This window comes from Agelaius phoeniceus, chromosome 6 (genome assembly GCF_051311805.1).
Source record: "Agelaius phoeniceus isolate bAgePho1 chromosome 6, bAgePho1.hap1, whole genome shotgun sequence".
Classification (NCBI taxonomy): domain Eukaryota; kingdom Metazoa; phylum Chordata; class Aves; order Passeriformes; family Icteridae; genus Agelaius; species Agelaius phoeniceus.
This window is the reverse complement of record NC_135270.1, coordinates 29,970,076-29,990,724: the sequence shown is the minus strand read 5'-3', so window position 1 is coordinate 29,990,724 and position 20,649 is coordinate 29,970,076. Positions and strand designations below refer to the sequence as shown.

General features: G+C 43.4%; 1 protein-coding gene across 7 annotated transcripts in view; it reads left to right on the top strand.

Annotated features, from left to right (window-relative positions):
* The window catches only part of SMOC1 (SPARC related modular calcium binding 1), a 128,867-nt gene that overhangs the window by 95,597 nt on the left and 12,621 nt on the right, over window positions 1-20,649 (top strand). For 6 of the 7 annotated variants that reach the window (XM_077180285.1, XM_077180284.1, XM_077180282.1 and 3 more), the window contains 4 exons: window positions 5,719-5,911; window positions 6,978-7,060; window positions 10,811-10,916; window positions 20,105-20,352. In XM_077180285.1, the coding sequence (XP_077036400.1) occupies window positions 5,719-5,911; window positions 6,978-7,060; window positions 10,811-10,916; window positions 20,105-20,352 (630 nt within the window). Of the gene's footprint in view, window positions 1-5,718; window positions 5,912-6,977; window positions 7,061-10,810; window positions 10,917-11,813; window positions 15,627-20,104; window positions 20,353-20,649 lie in introns of those variants that run through there. The other variant, XM_077180287.1, reaches the window with a different exon arrangement.

The following is a 20,649-nucleotide window of genomic DNA, read 5'->3' as shown; positions in this document are numbered from 1 at the left end:
AAAACTCTGGAGGGACCATGATCCCAGACAGAACAGGGTGGAGTGGCTATCAGTACTGATGACTAACAGAGGTGTGGAGAGATTTATGCTATCCCCATGAGCCGTATTTGCTCAGCTGTTATTGTGCTCCCAGTAAACACAGAAGGGGTTGTTTCTCTCCCTCCACCCACAGCCCTGCTCAGGGGACAGGCAATAAGGGCCTATTTACTGCATTGCTTTGCTACTCCTGCCAGCACTTGTGCATGTCTGTACTTAAGGCTTTTCAATTGCTCTTTCCCCTCCGAGGAGGGAAGGATGCAGGTTTGGGCTGCTGAGGTAACCTGTGCTGAACTTGCTTTCTGCCCACAGCTTTTGTAAGCTCCCTGCTGGCATGAGGTACCTGTTCTCCTGGAGTGGACCTGGGTCCTGTTCACATTAGAGCTTCCTTAAACAATGTAAAAGCAGCTTTAAGCTGATGTACATGCTATGGTAAAATAACCAGTTCAAAGCTCTTGCTCTCTGCCCCAGCAGTGTAAAGACACATAAGAAATTGACCCTGTCCGAATTAAGCTCTTCTGGGAGACAGGCAAACACTTTTCCTCACTGAAAAGAAAACGGAGGCACAAAGACACTTAGTCCTCATGTTTGGGTTGGCACAGGAGGTCAATAGAAACTTGGCACTAGATATCCATGCTGCTCCCCTTTGTTCTATGCTGCACTAATGTCTCACTGAGAGGAAAGTTGGGAGTTGAACAAAAAAAAATTTGGGAGAGATGTGTTCGAGGGTTCTTTTTTAATAGTTTTTTGAAATGAAGTCCCTGTTGCAGCACTAACAATGGGGATTGGTCAAGAATTCTTCTTCTAAAAGACCTTTTCCTCTCCTTGTGATGAATGCTTGTTCATTAAAACTAAAGCTTTTTGTGGGAATTCCATGGGAAAAGTTTTGCTGGTCCAGACAGAATTTCTGGTCAAAAGAAATGAGGGAGAGAGTGAGAAAGAGAAGGAAATCTGCCCTGCCTGGTAAAGCCTGTAGCTCTGGGGTTGGGCTGTTCACATGGCTTCACTGGGGCCAGGCAGAAGCATAGAGGGAAGTTAGACCCTCTCTTTTGCCTGATTTGGAAGAAAGAATCCTGTCTCTGAAGGGTGTAGGAATCTCTCCAAGGTGGTTGGTTTTGGTGCCGCAGTCTCCCTCTTCTTTTAATGAGAAAAGATTTAGGTGCAGAAGACCAAAGTTCAAAACATAATCTGCTGTGGTTGGATGGCAGAGTTCCCTATGTTCCACCATAGTTATCCACAGCATCTTCACAGCCATGGTGAATGATGCTTGGTGCCTTGGCTTTGGTGGCAGTGAGAGTTGTTCCATGTCAGGAGAGCAGCTGGGGGAGGCTGCCCCATCCCCAGTGGCTGCACACAGCCCTGCAGGGTGAGCATGAGAACTATGAAGCACAAGCCTTCAGCTAGGTGCTACCAGACACCCTCTCTTCTCAGCTTTGTGAGGTAAACAAGCACCCCATCTCTTTAATAACCATACAGTTTATTACACAGTCAGATAAGTTCCTTACTTTGTCCATAATTTTTATTTTTATTGTGTGGACATTAAATGCATGTTTGAATGTGTGTACTTAAGGGACCAGGAATGAGAGACCTTTTAATGAATCTGACCAGATATTCCTCAGAAGGCCATTACTAGGGCAAAATCTAGTTGCATAAATAATGTGCAACTGCAGATGTCCAAGCCCTGTTTTCCTGCCATAGCTCATGGCTTCAGAGACACTACTTCAAAAATATGTTTTAATTAGTGGTAGAAGCAGTCAAGAATAAGAAGGAACAGTTAGCATTTTAGAGCTGAACAGTTGAGGTAAAATGGATATTTCTGCCAATGACTCTTCTCTTTGTGTATGAATATGCTCCCTGTTGGGTTTTTTTCTGTAATTTGGGTTTTGTAACCTAGATTTGCTGTCTCACAAAGGTTTCACTCCCCAGCAGCAGCACGTTGGCAAGTGTTACTTAGTTTCTTTGCTGATGGTCAAGTCAAAGCAAGGATGGCAGAAAATGGCAGTGGAATGTGACAGCACCTTTAAAATAAATAAATAAATGGGTATAATATTATTATTTGTTCTAGGAAGACTGTGTTCCACTGACTTGCTCTCTTAAATGTTCTTTCTCTAAGAAAAGTTTAGTTTAGGCAAGGAAGGAAAACCTTTCTTTCTCTGCCTGCAACTCCCATTAACCAGGAATAGGCTTTTAAGTACCCTGCATGTATAATAAATATATTTCTGGTTTCTAAGATGACAGCTTAATTTCATAACTGGCATTAAACTTTCTAGCTTTGCCATAGGCTTTCTCTATTCTCCAGTAACCTGGCCTTGGCAACAACAGCAAAGTTTCCAGTAAGCAGTTTGACTGGAATAGGAGGACTTCAGTGTCCTGGAGCTGGGATAGCATTTGATGATCCCTTTGTTACCCATGAGACAATCTTTCAGGGTGACACTGCATGCAGTTCATGCCAAGTCCCAGACTAGGGGAGCTGATGGTGTGGATTTCCCAGCTGATTTTGCTGGCTTTTGAATACCCAAATGTTAATATGAATGTTTATTTTTTAAGGGAATTAAGTGCTGTTAGAGTAGTAGCCTGGAGGAGTCTCTTCAGGAACTAGTGCTAATTAGTACATTCTGCTTAGCAGACAGATGTCACTGAAGGAAATTTCCACAAGGCTGTTGTCAGAGTCAGTGTGTTTGCTATTCTGATCTCCTCCAGCTCGGGGAAGGCTTGGTGGATCTGGAAGGGGTTCAGAGAAGAATTGTGCCATGTGGGACTCTCCATCATGCAAATGAGATGAAGTAGAAATCTGTAAAGCAGGGAGGAACTTCCATAGCAGCTACTTCTAGATGTACATTAGAACTGAGTAAAGTATGATCTCCTTGACACTTCAGCTGAGCCACTGTCATTGTTAATGAGGGGTTACTGAATGCTGGTGACAGAGTCTGCATTATTACATCTGTCTGATATCAACTGAGCAAAGCCTCTAAGATTTGTTTCACTCAGTCTTTAAACAGCCTGCAAACAGAAACAACTCCCAGTTAGTTATGTATTCTGGTAGTAAATGTGACTGTTCAATTCCCACAAATTTCTGTTAATATGCGCAGAGAATTTTTCTGGTTTTTTATGCCATAGCACAAATGTGTAAATATGTAGATTTATTCTGTGTAATTTGCATACCTAACTGCGAATGTATGTAAAATAACATACTAATTCATTAAAGGAATTTATTATTTTTTTCTCTTGATTTCAACAACAGTGGCTTATTTCTTTGTTCTAGCACATACTTTATTTTTTTCAGAGTAATTTTACTGAGAGTTTTGCAAGACTCAAAGGACTTGAGAAATCTTGGTTTGACATTGTGCACTCAGGAAGCTTTTGGGATTTAGATAGAAAAATTCCTGGAATGTAGTTCTCTTTAGCAGAAGTTTTCCTTCCTTTTGCTTGCAATATAATGATGACAGAAAATTTTGCCCCTGCTTTTTTGCTTCCCCCAAGCTGCCTGAGTGATTTGCCTCACCTGATGGCCAAGAGGTGAATTGCTGTCAGCAGACTGTGGGTAAGTGAGGCCCTTTGATGTCAGTGGTTTGTTAGTGAACCAGCAGGCCTCTGGCTCAGTGACTTCTCTGTCCATGTACATCTTGGGAACAGTCTTCTTTTTCTTTTTTTCTTTTTTCTTTCTTTTTTTTCTTTTTTTCTTTTTTCCTTTTTTCTTCTTCCTTTTTGCCCTTCTTCTTCCTCTTCTTCTTCCTCTTCTTTGTCTTCTCAGATGTGAAATCTGTCAGCAAAGTGAAGTCAGCTTAAATATCAGCTGTGGCTTGAGTTCCCTTTCAGTTTTTCTTGACTTTATCCCCTCCTGCTCCTTCCCGGTAAAGTTTCTCTCTGCTTGAGTCAGACTTACTGACACTTAATTCTGTGTTTCTGTTATATGGGTTGTATGTGGCAAAGTTCAGGTGCCCAGCCTTGACAGTGATCTGAAATGCTGAGGAGAGTGAGACCTTTTGGGGGTCTCTGAGACTCTTTCAGCTGCTACAGTTCAATTAGAAACCAGGAAAAATGCTTCTGGTACCCAGGCATGCTGTACTCAGGTGATGATGCGCAGAGCTGCTGGAGTTTCTTGTTGTATCTGCTGCTACCAAGCTGTAAATTGGCAACCCTTCTGTTCCCCAAATATGGAACAAAACTTACTCTCTCTACAGCATAATTTATCACCAAAATACAAGGTGTACCAACAGGCAGGCAAAATAGAGGGAGCCTGAGCCTTGTGTGTGCTGAGTTGTGTGCAGTCCAGTCATGGGAGCAGGATGCTGAGGTTATGCAGTGTCCACTGGCTGATGATGCAAACATCTTCATATTTGGGGTGAACCTAGGGTGGTTTGCTCGTCAGTGGAAGAATTTTATGTATTGAAGTCTTGAGGTAGGTCTTGGCCGTGGCAAGGAATTACAGGTCTTGTGGCCTATTTATAAAAATAAAATTAAAACCACAGTAAACTGCAGGAGAGAGGAAGGCTAGGGAAGAAGAGGACAGCTGTTTTTCTTGCTTCTGTTTTTCATCACTCTCCTAAGGATAAAAGTTAGGAGTTAGATTGTTGTCTTTTGTTACCCTAGACTTAGATGTGTTTTCAGCTGTCTTGACTGCTTTCTTTTCTTCACTGTCATACTTTCAGTAGTTTACAAAGTTGAAATAATTTTTCTGCTTGTCAAAAGGCCAGAATACCTGAAGAGTTATAATTGCGAATTTCTGGCTGTTGAGCCAAATAAGTCTTATCATCGTGCAGGTACTCTGTGCTTCTTTTGCCCCTTAGATGGCTGGTCCATGTGAGAGGCAGCAGCCTGGCAGTGTCCATGCACCCTACACTCCTTTGTGGGCAGTGCTTGGGCTCTGTGTGCCAGGCTGGCTGCAGAAGCCACTTCTGGGCTTCTTCCTGTTCTTTGGTGCATGCCACTACTGTTCACTTTGACAATACCTTTGGAAACAGCCTTTCCTGTGTTCTTAAGGCACAGGGCCTTCCCTGCCACTCAGTAGAAAGCAGTGTTGGGTGCCCTTTGTTTTCCAGGTGAGGACAGCAGTGGAGAGTGTTGGAGAGGTGATGGCAATGGGGGTTGAGTGAGATATCCCGTTCTGTTCCATGCTGAGGTGTGTGCAGATGCTGTCTGCACTGGGTAAATCTGTGTTAAAACATAACCTGCTTCTCTTGGTATCATGTTGGAGAGGTGGTATTAAGAGGGAGGAGTGTTTTGCAGTCTGGAGAAAGAGACAAAGGGGCAGGGCAGGGTGTTTGCATCCTTTGTTTAACTGGAAAATACAAGTCACAATTTAAGATCTCTCAGCTTGCAAAAACGATCTGGGAAATGTTTACCTCATGGCTGCAATAATAGTGAATTATTTTTACCTGACAGTTCATTTCCAAAACCCAAGTGATCAAGAAGAGTTTTTTCTGCTGTTTCTGGCATCCTGAGCAGCCAGCCATCAACGTCTTCAGTCCATAATCTTGTTGTGTCACAGCTAAATGTAGGAGAAAGTTCTCAACCCAGAAGTCCCTCAGTCCCTGAGGATGTTGACATACTGATGTTTGATGAGAAGGAAACAGACACAAAACGCTCCTGATGTGAAGGATACCCATATCCCACTGACCTGAGCAAAGTGATCTTGATTTGCTTCCTTTTTCTACCCCTTCCAACCTCCCTTCTGTCTTCCAGAAAAAGTTCACTCCTGTGACCAGGAGAGGCAGAGCGCCTTGGAGGAGGCCAGGCAGAACCCCCGGGAGGGCATCGTCATCCCCGAGTGCGCCCCTGGAGGACTTTACAAGCCGGTGCAGTGCCACCAGTCCACTGGGTACTGCTGGTGTGTCCTGGTGGACACGGGACGTCCCCTGCCTGGTACTTCCACACGGTGAGAGCTATAGGCAGGCCTGGGAAGGTGCCTGGCTGAAGAAGATGAGGTATAAAAAATACTGCTGCAATATGAAACCAGTTCCTCACCCTAGAGCAGTCAGCTCTACACTGCTTTCCCTAGAGCAAGCAATGCTGTATGTGGTGTTCCCTGTTGAGTGTTACTGTGCAGCTCCCTCTCTATCCTCTCTATAGGAGTTGGTGAACGTTAACTACTGTCCTTACTTTTCTCTGTGTTAAAGTATTCATACAAAGCAGCCTTTTTTTTCTTCTGGCTTGCTTTTTGAGGTAGAAGGAATGGGGGCTTTGCTTAAGAGTATAGATTATGGGCATGACAAATGAAAAGACAAGTGTCTTTGTGGCATTATCATCTGCTTTATACTTCTATGTTGCAGCCACTTGAATCCTGATCAGTAGGGAATTAGAAGACTGCTTGTTGTGCATGCGTAGATTTTAAAACAGAGAGAGAGATTTTTTTTTCAGTTACTCTCTATCTTGAAACTACCTGAAACTACATTTTCTCACTTGGAGTTTGGAAACAAATTGCAGGGGTGGCAAGTTGCAAAAACAAACCAGTAAGAGCTGGGACTTAAACTTGGCTAGATGTAGTGATTCTGCAAAGCATGGATGGCTTTGAAAAAAAATTTCAGCCTATGCCCACAAGAATTGGAAGAGGACCCTGTGCTGTTTGTGGGTTTCAGTTGGCAGCTGGTACTGGACTTCAAAGTATGTTCTTCTTTCTCTTTCCACTTCTGCTGCTGTTGCTGACTGTCCATAAACAGTCAGATGCTTGAGAGTGGTATATCTTCTGGAGGTTTATTGGTTTCCCCTGCAGTGAGCAGACAAAGCAAAAAGCCATTGATCCTGAGATTAGTTCAGCTGGTCAAAGCATAGTGCTAATAATGGCTTGGTTGTGGACTTGATCCCTGTATGGGCCACTCACTTAAGAGTTGGACTCGATGATCCTTGCTGGTCCCTTCCAGCTCAGAATAGTCTGTGATTAGTGACTATGTGATGACACTAAAGCTATGTTACATAGCTTAGCTTCTGCTGTTCTCCTTTTTCAGGTATGAGACCCCAGTGTGTGAAAGCGATGCCAGATCGAAGAGCACAGAGATTGATGATCCCTTCAAGGACAGAGAACTTCCAGGTTAGAGGAACAAGATCCTGTCTCTGCCTTCTTACCTTGTCTCACCTTGGGACTCTTAAGAGGCCAAGAATATTGTTGAGGAGATAGGGGATTTTCCTCACAGTGCATGCTTTACCATGGGGTTTATTCTGTTGGAGTTTTTTAAGATCACCTTCAGTTTCAGCAGTGAACTAGAAAAGGCTGGGTCTGTCCTGGGTGTGTTTATTACCTGTCTGCCCTTTGAAAACATTTCTGGGATTAGAGTTTTCCTGGAGAGAAACCAGGATGCCTGGAGATACCCTGGGGGAAGAATGGGCTCAACATTGAATGTTCCTTAAAGCCTGACCAGGACAAGATCCTTTCTGTTTAGCAGGGCTTTTCAGCAGCTTGATGCTCCCTTAGTCACAGAAGAGGACGAAACTGCCAATTAGTGCTCTGATTTGCTCCCTTTCACTGACTGCATGGACCAGGCAGGACAACCCTCACAGTGTACTGAGGTTCCTTTCTAATGGTGGCTTCTCACTTAGCTGGACTTTATTTCTCCTTTTCTGCCTGGAATATGTTTTATTTTCCACTGCTCCTTGTTTTATATTCTGTTTTTCCCTCTTAACAGAGTGGCAAGCATAATTTGCTGTTTGCCTACCTTTTTTCTGCTAGGAACACGTGCTGGGCATTGGTGTCAGTGCAGCTCTTAAAAATGCTATCCCACCTGCCTGTGCTGTTTTTTCCTTCTGGCTCCCTTCTAAGGAGCAGAGTGAGGGGCCTTCACTGACAGGTCAACCCTCACCCCTCTCTTGGGTGAGGACTGCTTGAAAACACAAGCTACAGTGGATCCCTCTGCACCATGAGGGGATGGTGGACACCACTAATTCTGCAGAAGTAGATGGTGACTCTGGATCAGCTTAACGTTCTAAGGGTACCATAAAGTGAGTTGTTCCTGAGCAGGTTAGCAAAGGAAATGAGATTTGTTCCAGATCTGCCTTGTGTGTCTCCTAATTGTTGTCCTGCTGGCTCCTGACTTCAGACCCCAGACCTTTCTGCTTAGAAACTCTGCCCTCAGCAGGGCTCTCTTCTATGCAGCTCCTCATTTTCACGAGTCATGTAAAAATTTCCTATTGCCCCCCTTTCACATTCAAAGGAAATCAACCAATTGGTTCAAATATTATGTTGTGGGGTGGGGCGAGGGAAGCCAGCTAAATGGATTACATTAAGGCTCATTTCCCTAGGAAATCACAGTAAAATGGAATAACCTTACATCCTTGATTCCCCATCCCCCACTCCCATTGCTTTACCACCTATCCTTGCACTTCTTCCCGCCCTTCAGAAATCCTCTGCAAAAATCCTTTGCACTTTGGCTTTTTCTTTGAGACTCTGTTTCTGATCTCAAGAAGACAGACTGGTTTTGTTTCCCTTCTCCTTTTCCTTCTCCACTGAAGCCAGAGAAGGGGACAGGAACTGCTTGATGCAGAAGAGGACACGGGATGCTCTGTAGCTTAGCAGTCTGGTCCCAATATCAAACTCCAGGAGAGCTGCCCTCTCAGCTCAAGCCAGTTTTCTGTGCCTGTGTAAACTTCAAGCTCTGTTTGGCTGCACTGGTTGGTATGATTGTTGCCCAGAGAAGTTTTGAATGTCCCATCCCTGGAAGTGCTCAAGGGCAGGTTGGATGGAATCCTGAGCAACCTGATCTAGTGAATGGCAACCCTGCCCCTAGCAGGAAGGTTGAAACTAGATGATCTTTAAGGTCCCTTTTAACCCTAGCCATATTCTGTGATTCCTATTACTGAAAATACCCCTGTCTATGGAGAGATGAGGAGACAGAGGATCTGATCCTGGTTTGTCTGCCTGAGAAATGCTGTGCTGCGTGAACTTCTTACGCAATCTTGAGGTTTGTTTGATTAGCTGCTCTTGTATGCAAAAATTTACTGATGAGCCAGAACTGCAGGGGGTGAGAGAGAATGTTTCTTTTAATTTTTTTTCCTGCTCTCATTTCTTAGCAGAACTGAATGTAAAGAAAAATTCTTGCTTTAATTTGAGACTGATTGCATCATTTGCACTCGGTTCTGTCAGGGGGACCCCTTACTTTGTTCCTCTTGTAGAGGTTTGCCCATTCTTTAGACTCCCAGTGCTGCAGGCAGTGCACTTCTTGGCCTGTGTGAAGAGACCCTGCAGAGGCCCAGGTGGGAAAGACATAAGTTCAGATCCTTGCACACCTACACATACTCTCTTCACAACCTGTCATGACTGTGGCCAAAAGTAAAAAAGAAAGAAGAAAAATGTTGCTTATACATAGCAAATGGCAAACTGCTAATTCCTGCAGATGGTGAGATACTGGGAGCCCAGGGACATGACTTGTACCAAATAGTTCTTCAGCCTTTTCATTACCTCAACAAAAAGCTCCTTTAAGTGAGTGGTCTACTCTGGCTGCAATAGCAGCTTACCCATTACAATGCTGACATTTTCTGGACCATATGCCAAGTGACTGCTGAGGGGTGTGCATGTGTGCAGTGTACAGAATATGGAGACAGGCTAGGGACTGTTGGTTAGCTATTGCAGTGGACAGAGCCTGTACTACTGCAAAGGAGGGACTTTTGTCAGATCAGTCTGCAAGCTGCTTTCAGCTGTCAAGGGATTACAGTAAGTTTCCTGTGCTCTGTTTGTGGTACATGTTCTTATTTGCTTGTTCAAGAAAAGCACAAAGTGTTGACGTTGCTCCGTGTTGCTGTGGGAGGCTGTGTGCTGACATCTACTGCCCTAATCAACTGAATAATTGGTAGTGCATGGTGGTTTGGGGAAAGAGGTGAGGGATGTGGTGATGGCTTCTCTGTCATATCAAGAGGAGACAATTGGATGGCAGGTGATGGGTTTTGGACAACAGTTTTGACAATGGTATGTTGAAGTTAAGCATGCCTGTTCTTGGTTCCTTGTTCCTTAACTTGTTCCAGGCTGGAACAGTTGTCACAGTGTTCATGGGGTAGTAAATGAAGCTTACTTTAAGTAGCAAGGAAACAGCATAGATTGCCTTTTAAAGGTGAGGAGATGGAAAGTTTCATTGTAACAGGCTGGCACTGTTGAGGATAGAAGGTTCTGTCAGTCCATGGTTATGATGGTGGGGAACTAGACAGCCTCAGCACTAAGTAATGGAAATGGTTACAAAGCTCATCTTCAACCCACTTTGTCCTGCTTAAGCCAGCAGTGACTGGAGGTGACTACCACATACCAACTCAGTTTGACATATTTCCTATGTAGAGTGATCATGTGAAGAATGAGTTATTGTGGTAGGTGCTGGCAGGCAATGCTTTTTGTGCCTGAAGAGGAGAGTGCAAGCAGCAGACCTTGCCTTGTGCTCTGGGATTCTTTAATCTGTCAATTAGGGCCTCAGAACAGCCACATTTGCCTCAGAAGATGATCCAGGAGGTAATGAATTGTTTTGTAAACTACTCTGCAAGTGTCACCATGGGAACTCCCATCTGCCAGGCACTTCCAGCACATCCCTGCGGTTTTGCTGGTAGAGAGCTGGGTGAGACCATAAAGCTAACCACACAGTCTTCCTGCCAGATATTGTTGATTACCCTGCATGTGCCTGGACAAAAGCTGCAGGACAAATTGCCACGCAGAGAAACCCACTGAGGGATTCTTCTGCCTTTCCTTAGGGACTGTGTTGATGGTTGTTGCTGTCTTAAAAACAAAAGAGGTTCTGACTGATCCTTGGTGATTTGGGTAGGGGACTAGCCTGTGTGTTCTTGCATTAAACCTCCTCTTTTCTTTCTGCAGGCTGCCCAGAAGGGAAGAAAGTTGAATTTATTACCAGCTTACTTGATGCTCTGACTACGGACATGGTACAGGCTATTAACTCAGCAGCACCTACTGGGGGTGGGAGGTGAGTCCAGAAAGCACGGCTGAATGCCACCAAGGTGACTGCGGAGCTCTGGGTGCCCCCGAGGTGGGGACAGGTGAGAAAGGTGTTGCTCTGACTGATTTGGGTTCCTCTGGGTTGCTGAGAGAGGATCTGAGGCTGCTTTGTCCTGTCATCCTAGCTCCGCTTGCCTCCTCCTGCCCCTCCTCCCTGGCAGTTGCTCCACCATAAAGGTTAGTATAGCCCATTTGAAGTGTGAAATGAGAGCACAGTGGGAGGAAATGGCTTGTTCTTTTGTCCCTTGGTGCATGAAAAGACCTAATAAAATGCAAATGGATTGAAGGAGGCCGTGTGGCCTAGTGGCTACCACAGGGAGTGAAGAATGTGAACCAAATTCTTGGCAGCACCAGCGCTGTGGCTTTGCTGTGAGGCTGCAGCCAGCCTGCCCATGAGGAGAGGAGCTGTTTTTCATGGCCCTCCCCTCTGACCAGCTGCGTGTCCACCCCTTTTGGAAGGAGCAACAGGTCAAGCCTGTTGCAAGAGGTGGGCAGCAGTCTGTGTTCCTGGGGAACTGGAGGAGAGTTGAGGCTATGTCTCCCCCTCCTGCTTGGTAACAGCAGATCCCTGCAGCGCTGCCTCGGGCCAGGCCATTGCAAATGAACCGGGAAGGATTTAAAAAGTGCTACACTGCCTCAGCTAGGCAAGGCTTCCCTGGGTTTGGATTTGCCTGGCTATAAAAGGAGTCAGTGCTGGGGCAGCTTGCAGGGATGGCACAATGACTGATGTGCCTGGGTCTGGAGATGGAAGTGCCTTTGCACAAATGGTACTTGTATGGGTATTCCTCCAATGTGTTGACAGTAATGTTGATCCCCTGCTTTCCTCTTTCATAATGGAGAAGGAATCAGTGCCATCTTTTAACAGCTCAAGACTATTCAAGGTCCTGGGTGGCATGGCTGTGTCCCTTGGCTTCAGTATGGACTACTAGTGAGCTCATATGGTTTTAACTTCACGTTTAGACCTCACAAATCAGGCCAGTGACTTGTATGTGTGCTTGCATGCTGAATATTCTGTAACCTGTTGAATTAGTGCTGTATGCCTAACATGTCTGTATCCATATAAACAGGATGAAAAATGCCCCAAGGATGGGAAATACATCCTTCTCTCCCAGACTTAGGCATTCCAATGTCAATTCTGTCTAATTTGCATGGTTCAAATGCAGCGGGTAGGGGTGGTGGGAAGCCCTGGAGAGTATTTGATATTTATTTGGCATCTTTGGCACTGGGACTGAAACACAGCCAATGTAATCATCACTCTTAAAATAAAGCTTAATATAAACCGATGTTGCAGAGACCAGGGATGTATGCCCCCACTGCGCTTCTATAAACCAACAGGCTTGCTTCCTAATGTTCCCCAAGCTTTGTGTATTTCTCAGCTTTCAATAGAGGCCTTTCTGGTGGAATTTTTCACTGCCCAGCTCTTCACACAGTCATCACATTGATTTATTTTCCACTCCAATGTCAGCAGCCCAGTTGTAAGGGGGGAAAATTAAATCTTTTAGCAGGCTGTCCTTGGTAAGGCAAAAGACTGCTACCACCCAAATACTCTGCCGGCCCACAGCCGTGATTAAATTCAGATAACTGCTCTGGTTTAATTTTCCATGTGCCTCAGCTAGACTAAGCATGTACCCCAAATAACATGTGTCAAACTTTTCCAACCCAACAGGCCATGATGAGACCTTTTTTATTTTTTTAAAAAAGTAATTTCAGGGAATTTTTGATATTTATATAAAAATTTTATCAGTACATATTTCATGTGTGTTTGTGGAGTTGGGAAGCTGTCTCTGTGCAGTGAGTCCGGCTTTCCAAGAGTCCCAAGGTGAGGAATATCCTGAGTTCTCTCTTCAGGAATTGGCTTCTGATGGAGGGAACAGGTGTATTCTTTGCTGGGTAAAAAATGGCTGGACACAGAGAGTGGCTGGTGGCCAGTCACAAGTGGTGTTCCCCAGGGCTCAGTATTGGAGCCGGCCCTGTTTAATATCACCTTCAACAACCTGGACAAGGGGATTGAGTGCCCCATGTTGTGTGGGAGTGTTGACCTGTGGAAGGGTGAGAGGGATCTAGACAGGTTGGATCAAAGGGGCAAGGTCATTGTGTGAGGTTCAGCAAAGGGAAGTGCCAGATCCTGCACTTGGCTCACAACAGCCCCAGGCAGTGCTACAGGCTGGAGGATGAGTGACTGCAAAGCTGCCCAGCAGAAAGGACCAGAAAAGAGCTGGTCTGCAGCAGCTGAACATGAGCCAGAGTGTGCCCAGGCAGCCAGTACATCCAGACATACAGAATGCATCATTAGCATCAATATTAAAATTAAGGACCAAAGGAAGAGAAGAGCCTTTCCAAAGTGCCCAGGACTAAAAAAGCTTAACAGTGAGAGTCTTAAGGAGCTCAGACTTCCTTAGGGTATTGAAAGAAAAAAAAAATGGTTGGAAGTTAATTTTGTAAAATCTGAGTATCTCTATAGGGACAAAGACTCTGCAGGCTCCTAAGTCTAGCAGGGAAGAACGTGATTAACTGAATATAAACAAACTTGTGATCAAAATTTCTTTAAAGCGAGGGCAATTCTGAGCCAGAGTGAAGCTATGAGGGGCGGGACTGATTCCGTCTCTCTAAAGCTTTCATCTTAGGCCTGATACGTTTCAGAAGGACTTGCTTTAGTCAAACCTGAGTTATGGTCCCAAGAATAATTCGACTCACATTCTGTGACTATGATACAAAGGAAATCAGATTAGATTACCCTGCTACCTTCAGTCTGAATCCAGATATGTGAGTGAAAACTTCTGTGTTTGCTGAGTGTTTTTGCAATTAATATCCATATTAGCTTTTTTTTTTGTGAGGGGGTGGGGGGAGGAGGAGAGAGTGGGATGATGAGGGAGAAGCATGGGAAGAAATTAGAGATTGGCATTTGAAATACTACATAGAGCTGTGCTAAATTGCCCCCAAAAACAATGTAGTAGCATGAAAGTGAGGCAGTAGCTTGGATTCTTTCAGGCCATGTAAACAAAACCTGATAAGACTCTTTTTTTTAAACTGGGCATGCTTAAAACAACCTTGTATTCCCTTATAGGTCTTGTCTTGTTTAAGGAAGTTCAAAGCTATTGACTTTAATTGAGTTACTCTTGCTTTACAATAATGTAAATAATGTAAATGAGATGAGAACTTCCCTTCCTCATGGCCCTGGTTTATATTACAGCATAATAGCCAAATAGACTTCATTTATAGTTTTGAAACAGAAAATCTCTGGTAAAATTCATTCTTAATTTTAAGTTTATGTTATAATTCCAAGACACATCTTGTTACTGTATGTTTTCAAAGTAATTAAGGGAGCAATTGTAGAGAATTGGTTTATTAGCCAGTACATTGTATCCTTACTGAAAAAAAAAAATCATTGTTGAAATTGTTCACAAGTGAGTACTATATAATAAGAACAGCACTTAAAAATTTAGACTTAGCTTTAGTACATTTTAGTCTCTTTTCTAATTCTAATATAGTCATATTACAGAGGACCTAAATTAAACTAGATCATAGGGAATCCCAGCCTGGCTTTCTGTTATCTGAGAAATTCTCTTTGGTCCCTGCCAATTCAGAAATGAGTTTTAGTTGCCAAAATGTGTGCATTATGGCTTGCTACATTATCAGCAAACATATTATTGCCCTGTGGAATTTGAGGTAAATGGACAGCTTACAACAGCCACCCTTATCATGTAACACAGCAGCTATCAGTCCCTTAATTTACAGTTGCCACTTATTCCCATGTAATAGCCCCCAAAAGTACTCCAGAAAATGGCCCTGAGGTTCCATTTCATGCTCTAGTTGAGCAGTTTGAAGCAGGCAAGCACAGCTCAGCACATCTCCAGGGTGTTCTGAAGCCAATCCATGTTTTAATAAAGATTGACACTTTTAAACAGTGCAGGGAAGTTGATGCTCAACTCCTATTGCATTTCAATTGAAGTTGGATACCAACTTCCCTTTGTCTTCTTATGGAAATTCTAGCCTAATTAAAGATACAGGAGAGTTCATATAAGAGGAGGGTCTTTGAACAGTCAGTGAGGAATGAAAGGATGCGATTTTTAACCTTCTAAATTATTTATCCTACAATCTTCAGAAAAATTGTGTTCAGAATAATGTTTCATATACAACTTATATATATAACTTATATATATAACTTATACAACTTATATACAACTTCTGCCCGAAGAGAGAAAGAAACTGGCCTGTAATAGGGAGATAACTTTTAACTGTAAAGGAATTATGCATTTCCCATAATTAATTTGGACTGGGTAGTACCCTTTTGTTTAGTCTGAACACAGCTTAGTTTTTTGTTGGCTTCTTGATTCCTTGGCTACAGGAAAGGAGGAATAATAAAACAAATACAGGATCCTTTTGCAATTCTGTTGTAGTAATCCTCTCTGATTCAAACCATGTTCCACTGTTACAGACTGACTTTAGGCAACTGCAAAGAACAACAAAATGGGAGTAAGAAACGGAAGCAGAGCAAGAAAAATTTTGAATTTTACCTCAGTTTATTAAACTCATTGCTTTCCATGCTTAGTGCTGGAACTTTGGTCGTCATCATCAATGCTGTCGTGAGCTTTGACTGGAGGGGTCAGTCACACTCCATCCATTCTTCATTCAGCGACAGCACCAAGCAGGATATATATATATATATATATATATATATCCTTGCAAAATACTTACGAGTCATACAAACTTACAGCTCTAACTCCTTTAGACATCCTGACCACAAACATACCTTGTGTGTGTGTTGGGAATGAAAGCTGGACTAATTAATTTTTTTTTGCTCTGTAGCATTTGATACCAGCTTCTTGTCCATCAGTGTTCTTTCATCCTGGAATAGGTCCCTCTGGTTTATAGGCTCTGCATCCCAGCTAGATGATGGGCTGATCTTACTGCTCTTACGTCCTTCTGCCTCAGCTGCTAATGTTGCTACATCAAGTTTTGGAAGTACAAAAGAATAGATTTTCTAAGTCTTCAAAACAGGTACCTGATGGGTACTTCAGAGATTGCAGCCTGTGCAGTGGGGCTAAAAATGTTCAGGGAGCAAAGGACAGCTTTGGTAGGAATGGATTTCAATTTATTTAGTAAAATGTAGTGGCACATACTACACTTTGCACAGTTCTATGGAGCATAATGTGATGGCACACTGTACATGGCTCTTTAGGGGAATCATGTCTCACATTTGCTGCTCTTGTATACTTCAGCCTCTATTTCTCCCCTATTTCCCTGCTCCTTCACACTAAGCTAACTGCTCCTTTCACAAGGGGCCTTGAGGGCTGAAAAGCATTACAGATTGCATGCACAGTGCACATTCAAGCTGCCTGTTTGATATTTTGGCAGTCATTCTCCAGCATTCAGTGCCGTTTAAAAAGTGTATGTCCATGGTTTTGCACAGCCTTTTTGTGTTCTTCAGTGACACCAGATGATGTGAAGGCATTCTGTGGAGGTGTGCCTCACCTGGAAGATAGCATTGTTAGAAGTTGCTGTACCTTAACACACATATCTCCAAGCATAAGTGACCTAAGAAATAAATGTTCTGCTATAAGGGAGCTCTTAGAACATTATACTGAAGGAGGAGCAAGAGCCTACTTGGAGAAGACTTTATACTTGATGCCAACAAACTTTTTAGAAAGCTGGTTTGCTGTCTTAGTCTGTTAATGACAGACCGTGCTTTTCTTCAGTGTTGGAATATTGGTGGGCTTATGCTGCATAATTGAGCTAAACTTCCTGGCTTTTGTACAAAGGCAGTCCAGCAACAGCAGGTTACATTTGGAAAATCAGTTTACACAGACCACCTTTCTTCACTAGTGCTCATTCTTTAGGACTGACTGTTTTGCCACAGAGTGCTAAAGAGGAACAATTAGGCAGAAAAGTAATACAGCTGTAATGCAGTCAACATGAGAAGGCTGTCTTCATTTTGGTAGTTCTTACTGTGTTTTACAAAGCTGCTACAGCACTGAAGCAAGGTGCTGGAATTCAGTGACTTTTAGCGTGACTGGAGTTAGAGCAAGAGATGTTGGAAATTGAAAAGGTACAGGACAGCTTTGTTCTGTCCTGATTTTTCTGATTCCTTTATGGTCTGAATGAGAGGTGGCCCAATAAATGAAGTTTATATCTGAGGGCTGATTTACTTCCCTTGAAATAGTATGGGGAGAAAGTGGAGGGACAATCCCCTGGAATACTGCCAAGTGTGTGCTCACAGGGCAATTAGAGCCCTGACTTGTCTGAGCTGACCCGGCAGGCATGGTTGGTGTCATGGCACATCAGCAAAGCTAGGTGGCCTAGCAGTGCTGTGTAGTTGCATTAATTCATGTTTCATGGGTGGTGCCTAAGTCCCTTTCACGGGCAGTGCTCTAAGTCAAGGTAGTTAAATACAGTACTGCAACTTCATCCTTCTGTAGTGTATCATGGAATTTCATGAGCCAGGGATATACGGCCACCCTGAGATGATGGGGATGCTTCCTGTGCTGGCATTCTGGATGATAACCAGAGATGGCAGGCAACCAACCATCTCAGGAACTGCAGTTCTGTTAGCCAGCCAACAGAAAGTGGTAAAAACACAGAAATGGCTGTATCTTCCTTTTTCCTAAAGTCATAGCCATTAAACTAATTCCTTTTAGCTTTATTAGCATGCTGCAGTTTTCAGCATGAGCTATCAGCATGTTTGTAATGGCAAAGATTGATTTAGTGTCACCTCATGAGTCAATGTATTTGTATTAGCCTGTGAATGTCCCTCATTTTCTTTGTGGAAGTGCTGAAGAGAGCCATGTTGCTTTTCTTGTTAACTCATAAAAGCTCCTCCTTGGTGTGCCCCTGGAAAAGAGGCACTTTAAAATCCTGCTTCTGAGTGCCTCTTCAGTAGTGAAAAGCTCTTGTCTGTTGTCTTTCTGCTGTTGGTTCTAAGATGCTCTGCTATTTTCTCCATTTCTGCCTCTCCAGTTGTGGACCTTCAGTAAATGAGGGCAAGCCAAGGTGTGAACAAGGGCAGTCTCACATGCAAAAGCTCGGTTTTATCCTTCTGTTTCAGCAAAGGCAGAGTATTGCCCCTGGCAATACAGAACTCCTCTGAGCCTGTTGGAAACATGCTCGTCTTCAAACGATAGCCAGCTTCTTTCCAAAAGGGAGAGAGACCAATAGCTATGGTAATAAATGTCATAAAGACAAGACACAGGATGTGTTTCTGTTCTCTCCTGTCATTCTGGTCAATGCATGCAGTTTAGAAAATCAGGACAATTCCTTAACTTTGGGGGGAGGAGGGGAATTTTGCAATTTTTGCTTGTCTATAGGTGATTCCTGGTCCTTGCCTGGTATTTTGGTTCCCCAACTAAGGCAGACTTATTCCTAACCCCTTCTTCCTCCTGCACAGTGTTTATCCCATTGTACATTCACCAGATGTTGTGACTGAATGCCAGCCTGCCTCTCAGTTAAGAATTAAATGAAGAAAACAGTTTCAAGTAAAACCCTGGGAAAAAGCGTTATACAGTTTATCTGCCTCTCTGTACTGTGTGTTTACTTGTTACAAGGATTCATGTATCTCTGGATAGGGGCTACCTTTCTAATTTCTATCCTTATTTGTAAAAGCCATCAGAAAAGGTTAATGAGGATCTCAGTTCTTCACTTAAACTCCAGTTCTTGCTTTCTGCATGCTGCAGAGTCCTCCTCACAAATTATTTAATTTACCATAGGGGTACCATGTGTGAGGGGGTATTTTTCAGGCTGTGTAGCTGCATTTTAAAGGCAAAACTCGTCACACCAGCAAGTCAAAAGAATTTTCTCTCTCCTAGTTCCCAACAAAAAAACCTCCAAACTTCAGGGACTATATAAGTATAGATTCTACTAGTTTCTGAAACAAGGTCAACAGCAGTCTTGGAGAACATTTTATAGGGGTACTTGGGTTCATGTTTCTCCATCAGCTAGAATGCTCCAAACTCACACCCGAATCTGGCTGCCTGCAGTAGGCAACTGTTCCTCTCTCCTTCCTGGGGAAGGAATTTATGCAGCAGCTGGATATGTTTACTGGAGTAAGTCAGAGCAATCAGTGCCAGTGTAGCATGTCTGACTACCTATCCACTAATTTCCATGCACTAAAATGCTTTATTCTTGGAGGAAAAAAAGGTTCAGGCCTCAGCCTCATTTCAGCATCTTTTCAGCTTTCTCTGTTGGCATGCTCATCATATGGAGAAAAGACAGACTAGCTTGGAAAGAGTTTCTTCCCAGGTTCTCAGTATCCCTGAGGAATAACCCCCTTTCCCACTGCTGATGCAGAGCACCAGACACTGCTTAAATTGTATGACATAACAGTACCTGTTCAGTGATGGCATGAGGTTGACAGGCAGCATTCTGTATTTGTGTGTCTATAGCTGTTGCTCTTCCTTGTTTTTTTCTCCTTTTCTTCTCTGATATTATTGTTGTCTACAGAAGGAAAATATGAGTCAAATAGCATCAAACTTGTAACACCACAATGATTAAGAAATGAAACAAACTGAAGTTGCCAGCTCTGTAATACTGCTTTTAATGGATTTGTGGTTTTTATCTTCTGTGGAACTCTTATGTGTAAATCAGGTATGTGAAAAGCATGAAAAATGCAGAAAATACAGCAGAGGAGTTCAGATTATGTAAACAGATACAGGGAGAATAATATTGTATCTTGCCAAGGACATTTTCAAATAATGAATGTGTCTTGCATTAAATTAATTTGTTCCCTTTCTGAAGCTAGATGTTACTGTCACAGAAACTACCACAACAGCTGACACTCATGGATCTCTTGCTGGTAATTTGAATGGGAGCCCAAGGGCCAAAAGGACCAAGGAGATTGTCTCTTGCCCTCTAATGAGGATCATTCTGGGATTAGGCAGAGTTTCAGCAACTGGTGTGAGGAGAACCACAGCTACTGATGGTATCAGACTCCAAGATTCTCTTGGCAATTCACTTGTAAATGCTAAAGGACATTTTTAGAAAAAGTTCATCTATCTCAAAAGAGCCCAGCTAAAAGGAGGAGATTGGAAGACCTGTGTTTTTTGCTTACTTTGAACACAGCATAGCACTTGCCTGATTCACGGAGCAGCTCTTGCTGCTCAGCATGTGCTTGACAGTGTTGGTGTGAGCACCCCTTGTTGGGGGCCTGTGCTTCCTCTGTTCCAGGTTCTCTGAGCCAGACCCCAGCCACACGCTAGAGGAGCGAGTGGTGCACTGGTATTTCAGCCAGCTGGACAACAACAGCAGCAATGACATCAACAAGCGGGAGCTAAAGCCCTTCAAACGTTATGTGAAGAAGAAAGCCAAGCCCAAGAAATGTGCCCGGCGTTTCACTGACTACTGTGACCTCAACAAGGACAAGTCCATCTCGCTTCAGGAGCTGAAAGGGTGTTTGGGAGTCAGCAAGGAAGGAGGTGAGTGCCTTTTCTTCTTCATTGCATGACAGTAAAAACTGACAAACAAACTTGACAAATAAAAACTGAGTTGCAGCAAATTCAGAACTACATTTTCTCCCAGCTATTTCAGAAGTGCCACAGTTTGTGTGAGCAAATGAGTGGGATTAAAATACTGCCATGCAAATGTAGTTTGTTACTTGTGTTATGGCTCCATCTTCTATGCCCTATCACAGACCTCTGTGCTAAGCACTATACAGAAACAAGATAATAGATAGGAGTTCTTGGCCAGACTTCTTCCTAATTTATTCTGTTTGT